General features: G+C 39.0%; 1 protein-coding gene across 4 annotated transcripts in view; it reads left to right on the top strand.

Annotated features, from left to right (window-relative positions):
• Positions 1–22,086, top strand: part of LOC135485378 (EH domain-binding protein 1-like) — an 88,996-nt gene that overhangs the window by 21,918 nt on the left and 44,992 nt on the right. For 2 of the 4 annotated variants that reach the window (XM_064767350.1, XM_064767349.1), the window contains 10 exons: positions 91–199; positions 1,775–1,879; positions 2,326–2,628; positions 8,273–8,422; positions 8,583–8,721; positions 13,778–13,825; positions 15,005–15,162; positions 18,527–18,608; positions 18,946–19,058; positions 20,059–20,179. In XM_064767350.1, coding sequence (XP_064623420.1) covers positions 91–199; positions 1,775–1,879; positions 2,326–2,628; positions 8,273–8,422; positions 8,583–8,721; positions 13,778–13,825; positions 15,005–15,162; positions 18,527–18,608; positions 18,946–19,058; positions 20,059–20,179 — 1,328 coding nt within the window. The remainder of the gene's footprint in view (positions 1–90; positions 200–1,774; positions 1,880–2,325; positions 2,629–8,272; positions 8,423–8,582; positions 8,722–13,777; positions 13,826–15,004; positions 15,163–18,526; positions 18,609–18,945; positions 19,059–20,058; positions 20,180–22,086) is intronic. The other 2 variants (XM_064767352.1, XM_064767351.1) reach the window with 2 other exon arrangements.

Raw genomic sequence — 22,086 nt, 5'->3', positions numbered from 1 at the left:
CTGTTACTTGGTATCAGACAGATAAAATGACTTTGTGTGACACCTCATGCACTCATCATACCATTCTGTTAATGCGATATTTGGTTTCAGGTCACCTCGAAGTGATGAATCTTCAAAAGCTGCCAGAAAGGAAGAGAGAAGGAAACTGAGAGAAGAAAGAAGGAAACAAGAACAGCAAGACCAAGACCAAACATCTGAGGTAAGGAACACTTGTATACCTGTCTGCATTTAGTCACCTGTATGTCAGGGAGCTTGGGGTTCAATGGGTTAAGTTCATGGTGTTGTATGATACATGAGCTTAATAACCTTCCTATTAAGGACAGCCTTGGGTCTCACAAGTGCTGTCCTTAATAGAGAGGTGTCCTGATTATAGAGGTCAAATTCAATGGAAATGACCAATTTGGGAGCAGATGTAGTGTCCTTTCATAGAGAAGGTGTTATTAGTAGAGAGTGTCTGCTAAGGGAGGTCCAACTGTATATAAACAAAGATTTGACAAGATGTCCTCTTTCTCTTGTCATGAAGCTTTAAGCATCATCCCACAAATTTAAAAATGCTTAATCCCGTGCTGGGCTTCTGAACATGTCGTAAATCCCTCCTTCATCTTCTGAAGACCATGCGTCATGATCGGACAAAAAATCACCTTTCCTTTGATGTCTTCCCTTGTACATTTTCCATGGATGTTACATGTACTAGGTGTTTCAGAATTCACCTGACACTTTTGGTTTCTAGTGCGTGGCAACACATCTTCCTACTAAATTTCACATATCGTTCTTTCAAAAATACTGATTGCGAGCTATGTGATGAATGGTTGTTTCAGCATGGGTGGTATATGTTGGTTCATTTGGTTAACCCCTCTTCTTGTGCCCATCATTCAGCAAGTAATAGTAGCTGGGCTTCAAGTTTGGAAAAAAAATCTTTGACATTGTATTCCTGGCATTGGCTTTGATGTCTAAAGCTAACACAGGATGACCTTTGGGCTATGAAAGCCACAGCCTTACTATTGTTAGAAAACAACAAGAAAAAGAAACTTATTGGAGAGAAAAAACATTGTTATGACAAATATGCCAAAGCATTACACACATGTATGCCTCAGTGTACCAACTGTTGAGGATGTGTCTGGTACTTACTTGCTCTACAGATTATACGTCATAAGTTCATGTTCCTGTTATAAACCAACAGGAAAAAGAGACTTATTGGAGAAAAAAGAAGAGTTTTATGACAAATACATGTATGATGCAGACGCATTACATACATTCCTTAGTATACTAACTGTTGACGATCTATCGTTTTGACTTGATCCACGGAGTTTACGCCTTATTCTAACTTTGTGTTACCGGATTATAATTTTTGACTGCTCGTCATGTTTCTGATCGTTTGGACCAAACTGGTAAAGATTTTGGCAAATTTGTGGGTGTTATCTCTCCATGGACTAAAGGCTGATATCTGTTCGAGATCAACTGGCTGTCCGTCGAGTCCGAATTGTTTCAAAGTTCTGCTGTATTGTTCGTTGGTCGGCACCTGGTTACCAACAGCTTCCCCGCGCTGAACCTGTTCACAATTCGTGGTCATCTGCTCCTAGCTTCATGCTACAACCATGGTGCTCTATATAGTATATAGGACCTTGTTGTGAAGAGAAGCTGTTTGTCGAGACTAAAAGCTGTGGTCCATTGTACCTTTGTGTCTATGCCAGGTCAAGTAATAGATCCCACATACATGTAGGTTGATAGATGATGATGATGATGATTATAAAAATGTGTGTGTTTCATCTTTTAGGCTGACCGAAATATTGCCATCTCCCCGACACGATCAACTCCTGATCGGAGGACGCCAACCTCACCAGTTACCCCTTCAAGTCCAGACTCTGCCTCTGGGGACCAGGTAAGAGGAAATGTGTTCTTGTCGCAACAGTGCAGCAAATTTTCTCTGCAACTTCTTTGCAACATTTTGCACAACATTTAGTCTTTTGCACTGAGCATCTAGCAACTACACACATTGACACCTCTACAGGTACATGTACAATGCACTGCATCTTCACACCTTCTCTGCTGAATGACATTTTGTGACGTCATTGACGACATTTTGTGACGTCATTGATACTTTGCATAGCCTGCCAAATGACGTGTGTTTACGTCTCGCATTGAAAACTAGTTGGAAATCGTAGTTAATTGTTGTCTGATGTGTTGTATTGAGAGTGATGGTTAAGATTTTGAAATCGCCTCCATCGGAAGGAATTCTGTTTGTTAAGATCATTATTTCAGTTTCATGAAGAATACGAAGCATGTGGCTGTATCGTGAATTGTTGCATTTGTCTTGTTGTCTTATAGCCAGAAAGTGATAAGTACGACGAAGAGCTTGAGGATGTTGACAACGTCGACAGCATGGATGTCGACATGTTCGATGACCTGAGTGATGCCTCTTGTGATAATATGTTGATATCGGGAGACGCAGTATCAAACGATACTGAAAAACTTCCAGGGACTGACAAAACTCCAGTCATCGGGGTGGTCCCCAATATTGCATCTTCTCAGCAAGAGGAGACCTCGATGGATTTCACGTCAGTCCCGCACTCTGATTATGGCGGGGACGGAGTCGTCTGTGATACACCTGAGTTAGTCCATGAAGAAGAGGTACTAATACCTTATAAGCATGAGCCTGTCCTAAGATTTTGGCATGGTTTGGTGATGGATGGCTTACTTATGACCTCCAGGTTTTGCACCCCGGCTGTTGGTACCATTTTGCATCTACATAACGTTAAGGAAGCATGCTTTCGATAGATGTTTAATTTGCCTGTAAAACTTAACTCACTAAGCTGAATTTTGTTCTAGTCGATAGTTTAAGGAACTTCTCCTGCTTCTTGGTGACTGGGTTTCTGTCTGGAAGGACCATGCCACGTCTGTAAGAAAGCTTTCAAAGGTGAATGAAAAGTTTGATTGTGTCGAGTTGGCATGAACTCCCTCACTTTGGGATTGATGCTCTTGGTTCGTCAAACACCACGATCGAAAATGTTGAAAAAGTGCTCAACAAATTGAATTTTAGAAAGCAAGATTCCTCTGCGGGGAAGTGGTATGAGTATTATCTGTTGAAGCAGGCATATTCATATCCTGTCTAACTTACAAACTAAGTATTTTTTTCCAAGCTTGATAATAAATTGCTTAGAATACAGTTATTGCAACTTCATCCTCAACTTCTAAACACCAATTATCACCCTTTCCCAGAACTTAATACTTTTCTATATGGGCTATTATCTCCTTTCAATGTCCCTGATTATTTCTGTAATGAAATTTCAAAATCTTTTGTAGTTTGAATAATCCTTTGCAGGATCTTAAGGATTTTGGTCGAAAAGTGAAGTAATTTCCACCGATATGCTGCGCGAGGTTCTTAAGGATTTAAGTCGATTATGTTTTGAAAATGTGCGTCTTGATTAGCACTTCACGGAAATTAGCAACGTATTGCTCGTTATTTCTACCTTTTCTTGTGCAGTTTAATTAAAATCTGTTTGATGGTTTGTCTATCCTGCTTAATTTCCTCCCGAATTGAAACGTTTTAAGAAAGAAAGTGTGAAATTGTCACTTTTTGGTGTAATTTTCTCATTTTGTGTTCCATAGATTTTGTCAAACTTTTTTTGTTGTTGATGAGTTGAAGTAACTTTCTGTTGGTTGGGGTCTGGTTTTAGTGAAATTTCATTAGTTTTCATAGCAATTTTGATTTGAAATAAAATGGCCGAAACTTCACACTACATATCAGCCATTTTTGAAAACGGTAAAAAGGCTGACGATTTGCCTCTGTGATGTAGTGAAACATCGATGAAATGCGTCATCTTCCAATCCAATGAAATTCTGGGACCAGATTGACTTGTAGAAATGACATGGGGACTCAGGTTGCTGGAAGGAGAGGACCTTACATGTGTTGTCAAATTCCCAAGAGAACATCGCTCCCCAGGTGAAAATCTCTATCTCTCAAATGAATCATCTACTGTCACTGCGATCCCCCTTCGTTCATTTCTTATCGCTGATGGAATCGGTCACGAATATTTCCCGTCGAATCTTTTCATTGTCAGGGCAGCCATATTAGTTTGTCATCGCAATGTTCGCAGCAATGGTACCATTTAATTACTCGTTATCGCGAGTCATGATGGAATGGAAACCTAGAAAATGTTGTGTTTGCTCAGGATGAGGAAATCGACAAGGTTTCTTCAACCCTGCCTGTCACTTTGATTGTGGTTGCTGCTCTGCTGGGTGCTGCTCATTTCATATGACATCTGTTATTGCATTTCATGGATTCCTTTTGTGTTCTTCATTTGAGTGCTTTTGGGGTGATGGTCTTTCCGATGTTTCCAAAGAATAAACCTGAAAATGAAATCTTTGAGAGATCAGACTTGATGTTTACTGAAAAGTTTTCAAGAAAAGGAAATTGAAATTGAGAAAGTAAACAGTTGCTCTGAGTGTGATTTGTTATTATTTCACATGTTATACAGGTTGATCGGCACCATCTAATTACCAAGTCTGACTTCTACAACAGGGAAGGTATTAACACTCACAATGCTATTTATTCCTTAGATTTCAATGGACATTTATCATACAAACTTCTGGATTGTCAGCTCTCTTTCTTTTCACAAGAGCAGAGCCCCTCTGTGACCTGTCTCGTCAATGAACTTGTTGTTTGTGAAATCGGTTGAGACCGGTTTCAAGTTTCGTCTGTCTTCTCGAAGTTATCACATGTACCTTTGAGGGTTAACTCAATACACCATTGTGCACATTTCTGAGATACCTAATTTGGCAAACATCTCAAAATTAAAAGATAACATTCTGTCGATGAGTTCCATCGTCAAATGAAGAATTTTTCATTTCTTTCCCAGAATCCTCACAAGTGCTCTGCCATCACCACTGTTCATGCACCACACCGCCCTACGCCTGATGTACTAATTACCAGTGTACACATTTCCTAATTGTCCCTGATTCAATTTTGCTTTTAGAATGCCTACAAATTCCTCCATAACAGGTTAATACTGGATGGGGCTGACAGGGAATTACTCGATAAACCACAGATGGTTCTGATAGTGGCTTTTATCAGAATAATCAGTAGAGGGGGAATATTTTTGCATGGTTGTGGTTTAGATTCTTAGCTTTTAGGAAAATGAAATTCTTTTTCTCCAAAATCATATCAGTCTGGTTGTTTTTGATTGGTAATACCTACTCGGTGTTTAAAAATTTTATGAAATGTTTCAAGGAATTATACTTTTTGAACTTCTTGTTTACAGTCGTCTCTAAAGTAATAGTTGAGTGATCTCTCGAGGTCAGGGTATCAGGGTCACACTCTGTTTCCATGATTGCTGTATATCTCACCTTTGCATGATGGCTTGTCTCGTGATTAGTTTCATTTCAATTCTCCCTATGATCTTGATTGCGTATGGGAATCAATTTGTTCCTTCTGCAGAGCTCATGTGGCTCTACATTCACATATCACCTTTTGCTTGGGTGTATGTAGAGATGACACCTGAGTTGCCTTAAGGTCTCAGCGATTGCTGTATGTCTAACCTTTGCATGTTGGCTTAGTGATTAGTCCATCTGTTGGTGACAAATCCCGCTGAGAGAAAGTAAACGTCGGGGGCCTCGATCGCTTGGAACTAATCATGACAAACGCTAGGCGATCGTCATCGCATGGCGGCCAATCTTCTTAGCACTAAGCAGCTTCAATCAGTTTTACCGATTCAGGCGCCGTTTGTTAAAGTTTCTTGAGTAATTGGATAAACAACTGCTATCAATCGAAATGGAATTTGTGAACACGAGATCGTAGGCTCAGAATATGCAACTTATACTTTGAATAGGTTTCTATTTGGTTTTAAAAACTAGGATTTTCAGATATTTGGCTCAAATCTCGTATGTCGTATAGTTGTAAGTCGGACGGATTGTCCCTTAATTCGAGTCCAGAGTATTATATTTGGCAAATCTTCCTTTTTACTTTGTTGGTAAGCAGCTTTGAGAGGTTTATGGGCAAAGCCTAGGGAGGCTTCGGATGCATAAGCTGAAAATCTGCTCATGGGCGCTATTGTCTTTGAGCCATGCAGCTAAGGTGCTTTGCATTTTGTAGGCTTAGAGGCGATGAAATATAAAGAACAGGCTGGGTATCCTTCCCATCATTTCAGTTTCACTAGTCTATTGGTCGGATTGCTCACTCGATTTTGGTTCGATTTGGGAATATATCTCATTTTTGGTTCTTGGTGCGTGGATTTATTTTGTACGTTGCGGCGGGTTCTGACTCGGGTAAGTCCAGTGTCATGCCTTCTGGTTTGGTTGGCCAACTTCCTGTTTGAGATTTCGGAAAGTCTTGCTGGTCTCCTTGCTGAGTCCTCATTTGAAAATCGGATCAGTTTGGTGGTCACAATATCTCTTCCTTCTGTAGTTGCTAAGTCAGAAATGAAGTCTGCTGGTTTGAAAGAAGTTTTCCGTTTCTTTCCCCGAATGAATTTTCAGTCTTGAGGCTGATGGGAAAAGTGATCAACAACGTTGGTAAACTAACAAATAAAACCTTCAAATTTGTCGGAAAATTGGACTGTTTCTCTATCGCTGACTCAGAAAGCAAACAGAGAGACAGGACAGAGCCGCGACAACGTGTCCGGGGAACGCAATGGCCACTGATTGCTCTGGTTCATTTCCGGGTACCCGTACCAGGGTATTGATTTGTATTACCCTGTGATTGGCTATTTCATCCACCATATCCCAAGGGTACCCCTACCATTTCCATGGTCTTTAGGATAAAACTTTTTGGTATTTTTCCGAGTATCCATTCAGAAAAGAAAAATAGATTAAAAAAGAAAAATAAAGACTGACTTATGCCAACACTGATTTTGAGAAAATGTTTGGGCAAGAAACAAATTCAAATTTTGACCTGGCCGAACAAGAAATACAACAGACTCAACTAAAGACAAATATTCCTTTGAAGAACTTTTTGTGACACAACAGAGAGTACAAGTAGTTGTCTCCATACGTTAAGAGGCTTAACCTAGGCCTTTGGAGGACAGTAACTTGAATTAAGTCCAGGATTTAGAGATAATCCCAAAGCTTGGGATCATAAATCTTTATTTTGTTCTTTCACTTTCCTTGGAATCTTCTTTTTGCACCCAGACAGGCTTTTCTCCCAAAACGGACTGAATGACCCCTTTGTCACATTGGCCCATGAAGGTATATGGGGCTTTTTTCATAAAAATTTGAGAAATCTAATTCAAGCTGCTCTTCTGCATGCTGAGATTCGAATGGCATCTCACCGGTTTTAAAGTCAAAAGTGTGCCCTCTGTTATATGTCCTGTAGCCTTCTGAATCTGCATGGTTTGCCAGCATGATAATCACAGGTTACACAAAAACATCCCGTCCCATCCATGTTGAGGCATTTGTCCCAGGTTCTTCAACCTCCTTTTCATATTGCCAATGTTTCTGTAAATCAGAGCAGAAAATGAAACAAGGTTGTGATGCATCAATTATTGGATGTCAGCTCATGATATGTCCCCGTCCATTGATTAAAAAGTTGTTCAATTATACAGTCATGTGCACTGGTTGTGACGGATAATCACTCAATTAAATCAGGATTATCTCTCTCAATATCAATATTGGACCCATTGTAGTAGAATATATTCTGTTATTAAAGGGGTTGTCCACCCATAGTTTTGTTTCATTGCTCTCATTTAATCCATTCGCTGGCAATCGTCACTATGACGATCCATACCGAATACATTGTATTAGTTTCAAGTGAAAGTTGCCTGAAAGAAATGCTTTGTTTTTCATGCATCGAAGTTTTTAAAAAGAATTAGGAATGTCGTACTAACTTAACTAATTGTTCCATAATTAGTTACATTTTTGGGCATATTGTGGATAAATTGTTTGTCTGCCCACAATCTCTGACTGTTGGCAAATTTTGCCCAGGTTGGGATTATCAATATCCCTCTTGCCAGCGGATCATTTCATACTTATGAAGAATATGACACTACTTTGTTTCCATGGTAACCGTATAAGATGTCAAAGGAGTGATAATCCGTGTATCATTTCGTTCTCTCGTCTTCGGATTTAGGATTATGATGGCGTTGACGATATATGGCCAAGTGCACGGCAAAGTCGAGATGTGCGTGTAGTTTGATGGAGGGTGAAGAAAACGGAGGAAACTTTGTGCACAAAACGTAAAACAGAAGAGAAAAAGAAAAAGAAAAAACCCAATAAAAATTGACAAAAACAATGTAGTATTCCAAAAAAATCTTAAAAGGGAATTTTGTGGTTATCTTTTCAGAAGCCTCGTAGTCGCCATGAGGAACTCAAAGAGCGGGCCCGCCTTCTCCTTGAACAGGCCAGGAGGGATGCTGCCCTCAAAGGTGCTAGCATGGTCACACCTGACACCCCTACTGCTGGAGGTCCAGTACAGAAGTTTAGTGGTGCTGAGGTAAGGATTATGTCCTTGAAATTAGACCATTCCTTAGCAGAAATGGTAAACACTTCAGCCTATTAAAATGTACCTTTATTTCCATTTTGACCCCTTTTGGCTCTTTGGTGTCAAATGTGTGTACTACTGTCATGAGTATCCTCTCTCTTTGTTCTTATAGAAAGATGAAGAACGCCAAAAACATCTTCGGGAACGGGCAAGGAAGTTGATCGCCGAGGCTCGGGCTGGTGTAGGAAAGCCCGAGGATACCTCACCGACTCTTTCAGAAGATGGCCGCCCACGATCGGCAACAGACACGAGTAAGTTTGCTGGTAAATTTAATGCTGGCCGAAGATAACTTCCACTACGCTTCATTGGTTTTTTTCGTAGTCTTTATTTGCATGCAGCCTTATGTTTTTATATATTTTTTGTTACTGCTTCGTTAATGTAGACCTGGAAGTGTTCAGGTGCTTTCTAGTTTTAGGTTTTCGGGTTTAAAGATAAATGAAGGTTTATGACTGTAAACAGTTAACAGTGCCTTTTATTTCTGCAATGCTGCTTCTTGCAGTAGTTAGTTTTGAGGAATCTTCTAACCTCATTTGCAAACTGCATGTGTACCAATAGAGAAATATGATCTGAATTCAGTTCAATTGAAAGTTGAAAGTTTATTTTAAGCTAGGCTGGATTATTAAGTGACTGCTCAGAGCATATATTTTCGGAAGTCAGAACCAATGCTTACTCTGTCAGATTATGTAACCCAATGTTCAACATGATAGAAATTGGTAATCTGTTCCGCATTTTCATGACTTTGTATTAAGTGGAAGCTGAATATTTCAAAGGGGATCTGCAAGAGTTCAAACCTCATTTTACTTGTAAAAATGCTCTCCTATCTCTGAATAAAATTCATTGTTGAAATATTGTAGGATTTAAAGTGATACGTAAGTCAATCCTAGAAAGCTGTTGTTTTCTTCTACCTGAACCTGGCTGAAAATGACATTTTAGATCCGACCATGCAGTGCTTCAATAAGCGATTTAACAAAATAACTATTGTATCTATTTAAAGTATCCTATCTCTATTGTATATATCACAACATCCCCCTCCTGCTTCAGCCCCTTTCAGAATGGCAATTCTTCCAAAAATGGTATCGTTTCTAATGAATTATAATACCATGATTTTCTGACACCAGGACTATAATCCCTGAATAATTGTTTTGTGATTTTCATTGTGTTCCTTACAAAATGTTTGCTAATCTGCAACAAAAGATATCAAAACTCTTGAATTCTCTTTGCATTTTGTAGACGTCATAAAAATTATTAAAAAAAAGGTGTTTTATTTGGGGTTTTTCTGTGCAAGGCCATTTTTAAAAAACACAGCACACGATGAAAAATAAGTTTTATGTGTGTAATATTGGTGATATTCTCAGTTTCAGCTTTTGACCCTGATTTATATGTGATAAAGACTGTCAAAGTAATGAAGCTAGGTAAATCTTAAGAGTCCGTATTAACAAGATGTAAATGGTGTAGAATATGTGCAAGTGCATGATATTCTAACCGCAATAACTTCAGATTATAACTTTGGGTTGGTGGTTGAGTAAGGATGAGACTTTGACATATATCAAATGGCCTTTCCTTTTCATTGTGCTCGTGAGTTTAGCTGTCACTTGGGAAGTTTGCCTTCAGATATTTCCCCTTTTGTCAGCTTCTACCAGAAAACCTCAGTCCTGTTTGTATAGGCCAAACCAGCAGTTGACTACACTGATAGCTGTATCCTTCTTGCTGAAACTATAATGTGGTGATGGTTGGAACTTGCTTTCCAGAAAGCTTTATTGAATATCTCACTGTGCTAATATCATATGTGGTTGATATTTGGCTAAGATTTTGGCAAAAGAAGGACTTCCCTTGCCTTATATCCCTTGCTTTTAAGTAAGCATAAAATAGCTCCTGAGCATTTTCATTGTGATCAGTGTGAACAGTATGGAAGTGCAATTGCTCTCGATTTTAGCACAGTTACGACAAAATGCTGTCCAGATTTCTGATGTCAGTTCGTTGATGGCCGTTTCTGACAAAGCAAATACGTTGTTTTGAAGAAGCTGTCTAATGTTTGCCATTAAAGTGGTATTTTCCTACTCTTTTTCAACCTGACATTGATGCATATAAGAATCGAATCATTTCAGAGGCAACGCAAGAGAAAACAAAACAGAGAATTCAAAAATATCGCAAGTTACGAAAAACTATGTGAACTTGCAACAGGACTTACCGAGATATTCCCCAGTGCCAATTCTCCATGGAGACGCTTTTGCAACCTCAGTCGCTTGATTGACAGGTATCTCCTCATTATTGATTGGCTTGTTACCTGTAGAACTCTGGAAGATGTAGCGATTGGCGGATCGGAGCAATGCGATGGTGACTTAATCATAATATATGTAAAAGCGAGAAAATTTATGGTTGCGAGGCGCCTGGGGTCCCTCAGTGTTAGAGTCATACATGCACTCTCGCTGCTGTATTATCCAGCTAACAGTAATAACATATAGAGAGACATTTTCAAAAAATATATTTTGGCAAAATCGAAGATTTTTTTGGGCACTACTGCAGTATTTTGAGAATAATCCTTAAAATTAACTGTGAAAAAATAGGAATTTTGAAAACTTATTCAAAGAAATGCTAAGAAAGATTCTTTTATAGATAATGCATGCTGTCGATATACTGATAATAAATTTCAGTTCATCACAGTTTATAGAGTTAGTTGGTGGATAAAATCTCGGGAGGACGTGGTCGCATCCCCATACGCCTCTGGAGAAAAGCCCAGCGCCAGGGTGTGGTTGATTTCCCCACCCCTCCAGGTAGGAACCCCGCCTCACGGGCTCCCGTTAATCCTGATCTGAAACTGCCTGAAGATGGCACCAAATTGTTTGATTGAGTGTCATAAAAGTTTATGAATCTTATTGAACGCTGGGACAATGCGAATCAAAAATGCAAATCTCCGCCAATAGCGAAATAATTCCCGCCGAAGAATAGGCATCCGTCATGTGATTTGACGTGTCGTTACTCCATGTTATTGTGGTCAATCGAGATAAGAGACATTGTGAACTTTGCTGATACACTGTATCAAAAGTTAATGTGACATAATTACGGGTTGTTGCTTACAGATAATCTTTCGGGAGCCGAAGCGTCCCGGTGTCATCGTTAATGATATCGGCGTTGGGCAGAATTTTTACACCTTTGAACAGGTCATATGGGGCATCTTGATATTTTGCAAATATTGACCGACGTTTACAGCCAATTAAAAACTTAATTGGCAAGAATGAATCCTAATTTTTGGCATTTAATTTCAACCTTTAATTAATCATTTATGCAATAATCAACTTGAGAGAAACATGCTGAACTTTCTGTTGCTTGAGACACATCCTTTCTGGACGTTGAGATTTTTTAACATCACAAGGTCCAAGTGGGTTAATTCACTTTGAATTTAATTGCTATGCTTTTTACAGCTAAAGCTAAGCTGGAGGATTAAATTCAAATGCTCCGGGCCAAATTTGCATATTTTAGCATTCATTAGCTTTTAAGATTGGAAATGTGGGAAAACACAAAATTGATTTTGCCTCCGGTGTTTTTAAACTAACAGCATGTTTTAGAATTTGAGGCAATAAACAGAAAAGGTTGAACTAAGGATTTGTAATCTATGATAATATTGCCAGCCTCAGATGATTTTTTGCGTAAATCCTCATAACCATAGATTTCTGCAATTCTGTTTTTATCATGGATGCTCAATTTCAATTTATGGCTTATGAGGTAATCCTTCTACTAGGTGTATATATTGCAAGGAAAGTTTTAGGACAGTGAGTTATGTGGGAAAAACAAATCTTTATTGGACTAAATGAGAGCAGTGTTATTTTGAGATATTTCCAATTTTAATTTTTGTGAATTGAGCTTGTTTGAAAAATTCACAAGAATAAAACGCCCACGAAAAACTTGGCGTTTTACAGTAGAGTGAGTAGTAGCTAGACTCATGAGACTATCCATCTTCATCGAGCGGTATTTTATCACGTAATTTCACGCTCAACTTCAAAGCGTCGCAGGGTCTCCCGCTGGTGAACCCTGTGGCCTGCACCAACATAAGCTGATGAAACAACTGACGCAGCTTATGAAAATCAATCTGCTGCTTCGGTACCGCACCAAACGATAGTGACAACTGCGGCCGAATCACACCACTTTTAATTAATGTTCTCCTAAGACGCTTACTCCAGCAAGCCATAAGCCCATTTTTCTTGCTTTTATCTTTCGTGTGCCCTTATCCAATTATTTACGATGCGGAGTGCCGTGGTTTGTTTTCCTCATGCCGTTCTGGTCATGCCTCGGCCAACTGTGTGTCTTATCTCAGATTTTGACTCCGCAAGAAAATGGAACCATTTTGGACGCATTTGTGCCCTCGGGCTGATAACGAGGCCACGGCTGTTGGAGACCCTTTATTATTTTTCCAGCAATTTAACCATTTTAGTTGTTTCAAAACTCAACTGCCTACTGATACTTGTATCATATTCTTTTAACATAAAAAATAAAAAAATAAATTTCTCTTCTTTAATACAGTAACTAATGAAATTAGGAAAATAATCTTATGAAACCTGTATATAGTGATTTAAAATGTTCATATTGACTGGTGTTGGTATTCATGTATCTAAAAACTAATGATAATTGGTACCTAATTGGAGTGGGTTAGGGTAAGAATAAAACAATTCAAATTATTTCATTGAATGCCTGATATCACCAAGATTATTGCTACTATTTGCAATATAATTAGATGTAGTTTGGTTGTTTTCAATGCTTGCTTTAGTTAGTTTGTGCTTTGTTTAATTTGCTTCAGTTTGCTTCAATACAATTCAATTTGAAGAGGGATTTTTACGATATGTGTTCATCAAAACATTTGCCAAAACTTTTTCAGGCACATTCATATCTGTCCCCATTTCACCTTTAGAGGCAAGATGAGATATTTTCTACTCATGATAATTGATGATAAAAGATTTGAATGAATTGAAGCAGTTTTCTTTATAGCTTTATTTGTTTGTTTTTACCTTAAACCCATGTATTTTGTTTCAAACAGGGTGTCCCAAAGATATGTTGGAAAGATAAAATCTTCTGGATAATTTCTACAGATCTCATTAAAAAAAACAAGAAGGGAAAACAATAAAAGAAACAGGAGAAAACTTCCTAAAAGGTTTTCAAATTATTTATTTGAAAATCTTGTGCGAGGTTTTTAGTAGAGTACTTGGAAGAAAATATTTATTTCAAAAATAAGTGTATTTGCAATTAAGCGGGACACCCTGTACTGTTGTATGGTCCACATTTATTTTAACCCTTTACCCCTCCTGTCCCATCTTACAGATTTGCCCAGTAGAGACTTCAAGTTTTACAAGTATAAACGAAATAAGGGTATGGATAGTTTTTTGGTAAATTTTTTATGCAAATATGGAGTCTGCCAATTAAGGCTTGTGTTGTCAAAATATGTTGCTTATTTGCTGCTATGAACCTGTAAGAAGGACGGTATCCCAAATTTTGCCCAAGTGCATTACCTTGCTGTCTAGTAGTAAGAAATATTGAGATTCTAGAAACAATTTTGAAACTAAACATCACCCACTTTGGCAGACTCCATGCAATTTGGTTTAGAGTTAGATTGGTGAGAGTTGAAACCCTTTTTTGGCATTGGGTGTTTTTAATGTTACAATTATCTCTTTCAAATTAAAATGACCTATTGTTTCACCCTTTCTCCTGTTTGATATGTCACGTAAATGTTAACTTGTGCGTGAATGTTGCAGGGATGATACTTTTGACCATAACTGTACACGCAGGCTTGTTTTGTCTTGATTTGCATTTGTGACAAACATCTCTCTTTTGCGGGGCGCTTTACTCAGACTTTGGACTTTTCTGTAACTCTAACTGTTAGCAATATCGACAATTCTGCGACAAGTGCGATGATTTTTTATTTTCCAATTCCAATGAATTTATTCTCCAAGGTCAAGCCCTAAATGCGAGCCGCGCCTCACTTTAAGTCGCACATCACTTTATAAATGTTCATCACTTATCGTTTGGAAATAACAAGGTTGTTGCGTATTTGCAGCTGCTTGGAAATAACCTGTATTTTTCTCGTGGCGGTGGATTTCCATCGACGAGAGGAGACAGGTGGAAGACTAGCTTAATCCGCACATTTCCCGATTATCATTTCACCTAGCCCGCAGGCAATGTCACCGCGCCGAATATTGCTGTGATTTTCCTGTCGGTAAAAATCTGGATCTTTTGGTCGCGTTTTCTATTTCAATTTGGATTTTGTTAACAAAAGGTTACCAAGTCCATTGGGTCAATTGGATTTAGGGAAGAGGCGGTTGTCATTGGCTTTGAAAAATAACCCTGGAATATAAACTGTCTCTCTTTGCTTTGTTTGTACAGGAGGGATGGGATATTCAGCAATTTTGATTTGAAAACATGGGTAGTTTTGAACTAGTCAAGATCATTGGGGAGTGTTCATACTTGTATATAAACCATAGGTTCCATTTCAGTGCAATTGTAAATTAGCTAGTAATCTAATATGTTCATCTTATTTCTTTCATTTTATAGCGGATGGGAAGGAAAGTCCATCGACAGGGGAAAAGACGAATGTCCGGCTCAAGAAGATCATGTTGTCAAGGCCTACCTTGGCAACGGCCCTGGCTACCACGGCAACCAAGTTGGGTTCCAAAGATACAGATTTGAGAGATATGGCTGCTGCCCAAGAGGTAATTTGGATATCATTATAATTTGAGAATCATGCAGTTGTGGGACAGTTCTGACAGTGTTGCAATGCTGGACAATGTACACTAACTTTGTTTGTTCTCCCGCTCTGCTGTCCTACAGTGGTATGGGATGCCCACGCTCCCACCACTACACTACTATTTATAACTTTGCCATGGTGCATGAAAGGTGACCCCATCAAAACTGTCTGAAAAGATCATCATAATGTATATTTTATCGAAATGTCAATATGACTATAGTATGAGGGAAAAGAGTGAACAAAATCTCAAAGAGAAAATCAAAATCAAAGCAGGTAGCAGATATTTACAATATGGGAGGAAAAGTAATCTTTGAACATTCTGATATTTATCAAACATTTGCAGACATATTACAGCCGTTCAGGGGTTAAACAATTCAGGATCTAATAAAGACTTCAAACAGATCAATGAAAATTTCATTAGGAATCCAGCAAAAACAATGATGATGGTTTTCCGCTTTGTTACATCTAACAACCAAAGTGACATTTAAATCGGGACGGCGGTAATTCGCGGGATTCGCACATCCAGCGTTGGATAGATAACGGGTAATCACAGTATCTTTTCAGTTCACTTGGACAGGTTAGCCGGATCATCCAAACAAATTGACATTGTAAGATTCTTATAATGAGTTGAGTAAACATATCATACAAGTCGCATCTAACATGATTAATTTGCAATGACATGCAAGAAATATTGATATGATGTTTCCCTCATGATGGATTAGGGATATTGGCATCAGTTAGGCCAATTGCCAGTTTGAGTGGTGTAGTAAAACAAAAAGTGAAACAATATAGGGTTCAAATCTAGGGTTCAAATTTTTCAAAATTTTGAACTTGTGAAAAAATGTCTAAGTTCAAATACTTTTTTCACTTTTTTTTCTGCTCAAAATGAAGAAACATCTATGTATATGAGATTTAGATATCTATTTATCATTTCTCAATTCATGTCGTGTCTCGTGTCAACAGGGCATACCCATTCCCGCAGGAATACCCCTTTAGAACTTAGCTACTATCTTGCACTGGTTGACTGGGACTTATCCTAACTCCGAGTGAAAGGATCTCAGCAGAATCCACCTCAGATTTGCCAAAAATGGCCTCAGATACCTTTGTGGTCAGATATATTCTAATTGGCTGTGATTTGTATTGAGTATCATATTGGTCCTGTTTCCAAATCATGCGCGTAATAACAAAACAAATGTTGGGCTCTTATCCCTGTCCTAGCAAACTTGGCTACAATAGGAAGTTTGTTTAGACCCTCGGTTCGACCCTTCCCCTAACTTAGTGATTCTTTGACTCAAGTGCAGCACAGCAGGATCAGGAGAAAATTGTGAATAAAAAATGTTCTGGTATTATATTCCTTGATCTGTTTAAGTAGATTATTTTTGATTGTGTTAGGACTGCAGAGAAAAATGTCCAAGGGTCTGCCCTGGTCTGCACTTGGGTGACCGCACTGATGTGGTCTGATTGCGTCACAGGGGCACCCGAGTTGACGGCGGTGTCTTGTTTGAGCGCCGATGCACTAAATGCCCGCTGGTCACCGAGGGTCCCTAATAGCTTCAGGCCACCTGTGGGTTAGGTACCTGTACTCTAGGACTGCCGAGGGGCGAGTGGACCCTATTATCCTCAAGGCACGGCCCTGTCATTAGCAACAGGGTTCCAATTGTTGACAAACTTCACGGTCAATTCTAAATCGTCACCGCACCAAAATAAAAACGTTAGATGACATAACGATACAGATGAAATTGTCAGAGATAGAGTCTGAATTGTTCATCACTCTGTTAACTCGTAGGTAGTTTTAATGAGCCCTATTCAAGCAGTCTCCCTCCATCTATCACCCTGTTGTTCTCAAGCCTGGCACTTGAACCAGACAACCTTTGACAATAATGGTCACAAGAGCACCTGGGTCTTGAGAACGTTTCAAGCACTCGAACGTTACTCTTAAACAACGCCCCAACTCTCTGATCTTTTTTTGTTTCGGTTTCTTCGTGGGTTAATTGGAGAGTTTTTGACGTGAGGGCTTGAGTGGTCTTCTGAGAAGCAGTTGTGTTTTCAAGCTGTTTGGTAACGCTCAATGACAACATGACAGGTGAATTCAGACCCTTTTGAGCGTGTTTTATGTTTTGTTTTGAGTTTCAAGTTGTTGTGAATCAACATCTGGTCTTTACTACTTCAAGTGACGAGTTACGCCTAAGAATTCAAAATAAGTGCAGAAGGTTACCATGCATGTTGCCACCTACATGTATTACTTTTAAAGCTGCATATCTACACGCACTCTCCAAGTTAAGGAAAATTGCTGTGTTTCTTTTTATAGCCAAAGTCAAATAATATGTGGGAGGTTTGTGTCATTTTCTCGCGCGATTGATGTGTGTCCATTGGTCAACTTTGATCTGACCACTTACTGCTGATTTATAACACATAACTGTGTAGCTTGACATGTGTACGTCTTGTCCGAATGACCACGGACAGTGACTGTTGGTCAGTTTTCCTGTCCTATCTTGGAGTCATCAAGTTTACTACAGAGATTACGATCGTGTGTTTCTATTGCTGGTCATGTTGGTCTAGTTGTATCCACTTCGGTGGTCAAGCAAAACTCTGTTCACACAATCAGATTTTTTTTACTTTGATTAAATTTGAACTGTTTGTGCTTAAAACGACCATTGGTGTAGACATGAAGAGAAGTGCTGATGTAATTTTGCTGTTCTGTGTACTCGGCCAAGCTTGTTTCAGGAAAACTCCATACCTCGATGGAAGTCTGCAAAATATTTATTCCTTTAACGCATTATTTTTAGTTAAAATTGGAAATCTGCTGACCATGTCACCCCAGGTATGACATGACCCACATCACAACAAATTCCTCTATTCAATTCCTAAATTGCCAATTAACAAATTTCTTCAGTCATTTTCTAATCAAGTGAAAACAGGACAATCCTCTTAAAGTTTGTAATGATTGTTTAGGAGTGAATCCTAATTGGGGTGATCTATGGTCAAGAGACAAGATTTAGGATCATTCTTTAGCAGATCAGAATTGATTCTTACCTTTTGTTAGCAGATTATGGCTTATTGTTGACAGATTATAGCTTATTGTCGAAAGATTATAGCTTATTGTTGACCAGATTAGAGCCCTTTGTTGACAGATTTTGGATTTATTGACTTTTAGTTGTGAAGATGTTTTGGCCAACAAATATTTGTTTAGATGATCAGTGCAAGTGGGTAGTTGTTAACCCGTTTGTGTCTGAACAAATTTTGTTACTATGTGGGGCAGTTCATCCCCCCCCCCCACACCGCCCACCATAATGGTGTTTTTAACATGGGTCATTTTGATATCTTTCCAGGATAACCCCACTGGTCGTCCAAAGAGTTTGTCCATTGGCAGTGAGTCACAGCAGAAACGCCAGTCACTGACATCCCCAAAAGGTATTTCGAGTTGTCACCAGAAATCATCAGAAATGTGAATGGGACATTAAATCAAAGATTCTGTGTACCTGGTGCAGGCAAGCAAAAGACCCAATCCAGAAATATGAGTAGCCTGGGATGGACTCGACCTCCCTGGCTGAATACAAAGACAATAATTGAGACCCAACTGTAGTAGCATGCAACAATTGCTCCCAAAACCAAATACTGAAATCTGAAAAAGAACTTTTGTTTTGAGAGAGGTCCAGGTTACATACTGAACCAAAAAAGCAGTCTGTTGCAAAGTGGTTAAATCACCAGTTCATATGAGAAGTTGTAAGACTGAATTTCTGCATTTTAGATCGCAAGACCATTCACGTGGACCAGTTTCTTGATAGTGATGGTGAGAATGATGGCTCCTCAGATTCGGAGACTGACGATGTTCTCATTCCTAAAGTACAGAGCCCTGATGATGTAAGTATTGGTGCCTCTGCTTTGAAGGGACATTGTGCAATAAAGGTACCAAGAACTCTAAGATTAGAGGGAAAACAATTAAATGCTGTTATGGTAGACACTACTCTCGGAGTGATTGGAAAGGCTTTGTAACTTAGCATATAAATGGAATAAATGAACAAGCATAAGTATCAGTTGTTCTTTTAGAAAGGCCTCCAAAAGCAGTATTGTCATTCATTAAGTTATTACCGGTGTCGTTCACTAGGCCTATAGTTGATCAGCTTGTGGGCATAAGCTTCAAAGATCAGCATCCAAAGATGCTGCGATCGTCAGTGCAGCATCATAGACCACTTTATCCACCTGCAATTGCTGTAGGGGCATACGCAGCCCGGGGTGGGCTTATCCATGTTTTAAATGTGACACCGATACCGGCATTATCATCGGCGAAAGAAGGCTTAGCATCTTTTTGTTCAAATATACCGAAGTATATACACGCGACAGCATCTTGCAGCCTCCAGCAACTGGTGATACCCAGCTCAGAAAAGATCAGCTACCGTCTGATCTCTGCTTTGTTTTACTTTTTCGTATATCATTTATTGTCAGTTCCAACTGAAAGACTTGGATGCCATGTACATTTGCCTGTACATCGGTGCATACTCTGTATCAGTACCTGAGACAATCTTAGACTGGAATCTACACTAAATGTCTCCTAAATTAAGTACATTTTTGCATCGTAGTTTTCTCGAGCAGAAACTTAGAAAACAAGGGTTATTTTTCTCCTACCTCCATCAACTCACTTATTCTTATGCACGAAATTTTTTCCCCGGGGAAACGTATTTTTTTCATCAGGGAAATATGGAGAAAACGTTTCTTTTTAGTTTATGAAGCAGTTTTCGATCGTAGATAGGTATCAAGTCATTTCTTAAGTCTTCTCTTACTTGGAGGCTACTTGTTGAAATATCGGTGCAGAAGTGAAATCCGAAAGTATACTTTTGTATCATTACTTTCATTTCATTTTCAGCCTCTGCTTGACACCAGCCAATACGTCAACAGTGAAATGTCTGCATTAGAGAGAGAACAAAAACAAATCGACGAGACTGCGGACATTTTGGAGCGGGAATTACGCTCTGCAATGAACGATGGTAAGTGCTGCCACCTATAACTGAAGAGGTGGTAGGATTAGTGCGGTCTTTTTGTGCTCTCTCCATATCTAGAAATGGTACACATAATTACTTCTGCCTGGATTTGAAAAGGCCATGGTATTTTCTCCTTGTAAGGGCAAATGAAATGATGCCACCGCTAGACTGATGCAGCACTTGTTATGAATAAGACATCAAAACTAATGTTTCATGTTTTGAAGAATCCATATAACGTTATCGTGCGGGCGAGATAAAGCCGTGATGATTCGGCTCGGAATTTTGATCGGGTAGTACCACATTGTGTAAGGATTCCATAATTCCCAGGTGATGAGAGCTCAGACCCGAGATAAGACAGTTGGCAATGATAAGAATGTTATCTATTTGTTTTTGTCTATTTCTCATCTCCTTTTGTACATATGATTTGAGTTTTGGGCCAGTAATTGTTTTGCGGAAATGTAGCTTAATGCTTTTTTTTAAATCATAGCATACATGTATGAAGAATCCTCATATCTATTGTGATGAGGATTGGGCCTGGCACCTCCTAGCATTGAACCACGTTATCACCACTACACCATCATTCTTTAACTAATGGGTTATCTCAACTTAGCTGTTTTGCCAATCTTTTCTAGGCCTATTAAGGGTGATATCATTTCTGCCTGTTAACCAGATATCTGTTAAAATGTTGATCTCTGGCTCTGAAGTGGAAAGATACATTGTTCTTATCCACCTAAACTGCTTACTGAATTCCCAAGTGCCACCCTATCCGCAGATATGGCTAAATCTGACCACTTCGTCTGAGCCAAAACATGACCGGTATTCTGATCCTGGAGTTATGGAGGTGGATATTGATAACAACTTAAGAAATGTATTTCAATTTTTCTGTTGTTTCTACACAGTTTCATAAAGAAATCTCCAGAGAAATGTGAGCAAAATGATAGACTCAAAGAATAGATAAAAGATTAAAAAACTTTGAATTATATTACCGGTATGAATCTTGAGAAGTCTGAAGTATTTGGACCATTTTCAGGACAATGAATTGGCAATCTCAGCTAGAAAAGCAATAAGATAATTCATGTAGAGAAAGCCTTGGACAAGGGTGTAAGAAATTTGATAGAGTATAAAATATTCCTGATTCCCGTGATTGACAGCTCGTCAAATTGTGCCAGGCCTATGGCTCATCTCAAATCAATTCACCACTTTATAGGCATTCCTGGGCCTACCAAACCATACCCCCTAGCCATCATATTGGCCTTTGTTAACCAGATTTCTAAAGTCCTTCATCGGTGTATGTATACAGAAGTTTCTATCTATATACTTATTATACGCGATTTGTTTAGAGTTGTCCAGTGCCTGGAGTGTTACCGGTAGCTGATGTGCCGGTTTCCTTGGCTGCGATTATTGGGCCCATTAACGGTGTTTAAGTTCTTGAGGCAAATGCCATCATGTTTTCTACGATGAAAAAAGTAGAAATCGCGTCTTTGATCGCAAAAGTGTTTTATAGATGATGACATGGTTCTAATGGTGTTAGAATCTTAACCCTCTTATTTGATAGAGCTGTATAGTTCAATCTCAAAGTTGAAGTGGTTGTCAGAACTTGGAAGGGACGGGTGCACATGCTTCTCTTGTCAAAACTTTTTCCACGACCAGGCCTATGTTAAATCCCCCAAAGGAGACAGATTTCGTTGACATTTCTTAATTCCAATAATATTCATAGCCCTTAACCTCCTGTTGGGTATTTGTTCTCAAATTGTTGGTCGGATTTAATTTTGCCAAGGGACGAAGGTGTCATTTTGATCTGATCCTCAGGGTTTTATGAGGCATGTCATAGTTGTCTGCAGCTCTTCTCAACCACCAAAGGGCCTGCCAAGTTTGATAGTTAGGGCTTGAAATTGTATGGCCTGAAGATATTT

This window comes from Lineus longissimus, chromosome 3, assembly GCF_910592395.1.
Source record: "Lineus longissimus chromosome 3, tnLinLong1.2, whole genome shotgun sequence".
NCBI lineage: Eukaryota > Metazoa > Nemertea > Pilidiophora > Heteronemertea > Lineidae > Lineus > Lineus longissimus.
Note: the sequence above shows the minus strand (reverse complement) of the source record. Positions and strands in the feature narration are given on the sequence as shown.